The sequence below is a fragment of the Arachis stenosperma genome, chromosome 9 (genome assembly GCF_014773155.1).
Source record: "Arachis stenosperma cultivar V10309 chromosome 9, arast.V10309.gnm1.PFL2, whole genome shotgun sequence".
Lineage (NCBI taxonomy): Eukaryota > Viridiplantae > Streptophyta > Magnoliopsida > Fabales > Fabaceae > Arachis > Arachis stenosperma.
The window spans coordinates 80646870-80649565 of NC_080385.1; the positions used below are offsets into that span (position 1 = coordinate 80646870).

Genomic DNA, 2696 nt, shown 5'->3' on the forward strand with positions numbered 1-2696 from the left:
TGGCGTAGACATATCGGCGCGTACGCGTCGCCAACGCTTGCGCTTGGGTGACCACTTTTTTTTTTGTTTACAACATAGAAAAAGGCATTTTAACACATTCTTGGAATTCATTCAGCTAGATAGGTCATGAAAACACTCACAAATTCATACAATATTCAAAATGAAGCATTTTCTTCAACACAACCAATTTAACAAAATTTGCCAAGATTAATGAAATCTTAATGAATACCACAACACTCTAACAAAATCAACAAAAGCTAGCATATCTAGACAAACTCACAACATCAAGAAACACAAAATTCACAAAGAATCCAAAGCTAGAAGTAAGAGAGTATACACAAGGAAGATCTTACCATGGTGCGGTGTCTCCCACCTAACACTTTTCTTTAACGTCCTTAAGTTGGACGATCATGAGCTTAAGCTTCCTTTCCTTTTGGTGCATCCTCAAGTAGAAGCACCTCCACTTTCCTTGGTGATTTATTGCCATGGTATTTCTTCACTCTATGGCCATTTACCTTGAAAGTTGCCTCACTTTTAGGGTCAAATAGTTCTACCACACAATAGAGCTTTACCTCCTTCACCTTGAAGGGTCCTTCCCATCTTGAACGGAGCTTTCTAGGCATGAATCTGAGCCCCGAGTTGTAGAGGAGAGCTTCGTCACCTTCTTGAAAATCCTTCTTCCGGATATGGTGATCATGAAATACTTTAGTCTTCTCCTTGTAAATCCGAGCATTCTCATATGCCTCCATTCTAAGGCATTCAAGCTCCTGTAGTTGTAATTTCCTGTTTATACCCGCCTTGGTGATGTCCATGTTACACTACTTAACCGCCCAATAGGCCTTGTGCTCAATCTCCACCGGAAAGTGGCATGCCTTACCATAGACGATTCGAAAGGGACTCATCCCTAACGGGGCCTTATTAGCCGTCCTATAGGCCCATAGTGCATCTCCCAACTGAGAGCTCCAATCCTTCCTTTCCGGATTTACCACTTTTTCTAAAATTCGCTTGATCTCCCGGTTGGACACCTCCGCTTGCCCATTTGTTTGGGGGTGATAGGCAGTGGAAACCTTGTGAACTATCCCATAACACTTGAGTAGTGCTTCTACCTTCCTGTTGCAAAAGTGAGAACCTTGGTCGCTCACGATTGCTCGTGGCGACCTATAGCGGCATACAATATTATTTCTAATGAAAGAAATCACGGCATTAGCGTCATCAAGGTGGGTAGGTATCATTTCCACCCACTTTGAGACGTAGTCAACCGCCAATAAAATATACAAATACCCACTTGAGTTAGAAAATAGCCCCATAAAGTCTATGCCGTATACATCAAAGATCTCATAGAACAACATTAGTTGTTGAGGCATTTCATCCCTTTGGGATGCATTTCCCGACTTCTGACATTGGTGACACGACACACAAAATTGGTTAGCATCCTTGAATAGCGTTGACCACCAGAATCCACAATCCAAAACCTTTTTAGCCGTCCGTTGTGGGCCAAAGTGACCATTACACTCGGATGAATAACAAGATTCAAGAATGGGTTGGATTTTGGCTTTCGGGACACATCTACAAATTACTTGGTCTACTCCCCTCTTCCATAAGTGAGGATCATCCCAAATGTAATATTTGAAATCACTCCTCAACTTATCCCTTTGATGTTTTCAAAAGTTGGGAGGGAAGATCTTAGCAACCATGTAGTTCGCCATAGGGGCAAACCAAGCAAAACAATCCTAAACAGCATGCAAGCTATCCAAAGGGAATGAGTCAACAATCGGAAATGGATCATATTTGAGATTTTCAAGGTAGCTTAGATGGTCCGCAACTAGATTTTATGATCCACTTCGATCCCTAATCTCAATGTCAAACTCTTGCAAGAGCAAGATCCAACGTATGAGCCTAGATTTTGACACATTCTTTGTCAACAAATATTTTAGAGCTGCATGATCCGTATATACCACTATTTTGGAGCCTAGCAAGTAAGATCGAAATCTATCCAAAGCATGAACAATGGCTAAAAGCTCTTTCTCTGTAGTGGTATAATTGGATTGTGCCGCATCCAATGTCTTTGAGGAGTAAGCAATGATATAAGGGAGTTTACCATCGCACTGTGCAAACGCGGCACCTACGGCATGATTTGACGCGTCGCACATTATCTTGAACGACTGCGTCCAGTCAGGACCCATCACAATTGGTGCTGTGGAAAGAGCTCTCCTCAACCCCTCAAATGCTTCCGCACGGGCATGATGAGCGGATAATTTATACGCTTTTTGGCATTATTTTTAGTATGTTTTTAGTATATTTTAGTTAGTTTTTATTATATTTTTATTAGATTTTAGTTAAAATTTACTTTTATGGACTTTACTATGAGTTTGTGTGTTTTTCTGTGATTTCAGGTACTTTCTGACTGAAATTGAGGGACCTGAGCAAAAATCTGATTCAGAGGCTGAAAAGGACGGCAGATGCTGTTGGATTCTGACCTCCCTGCACTCGAAGTGGATTTTCTGGAGCTACAGAAGCCCAATTGGCGCGCACTCAATTGCGTTAGAAGTTAGACATCCTGGGCTTTCTAGCAATATATAATAGTCCATACTTTTCTCGAGATTTGATGGCCCAAATAGGCGTTCCATGTCAGCTCAAGAATTCTGGCGTTAAACGTCGAAACTGGCACAAGAATGGGAGTTAAACGCCCAAACTGG

General features: G+C 41.7%; 1 protein-coding gene across 1 annotated transcript; it reads right to left on the reverse strand.

The window, feature by feature from the left end:
* Positions 1–416: 416 nt before the first annotated feature.
* LOC130949645 (uncharacterized) lies at positions 417–812 on the reverse strand. Its single transcript, XM_057878307.1, has one exon. The coding sequence runs from the start codon at positions 810–812 to the stop codon at positions 417–419; it is 396 nt and encodes a 131-aa protein (XP_057734290.1).
* Between the last annotated feature and the right edge of the window lie 1884 nt (positions 813–2696).

Coding starts and splice junctions, on each gene's coding strand:
- LOC130949645 (XM_057878307.1), bottom strand. CDS start 812: ATGGACATCACCAAGGCGGGTATAAACAGGAAATTACAACTACAGGAG.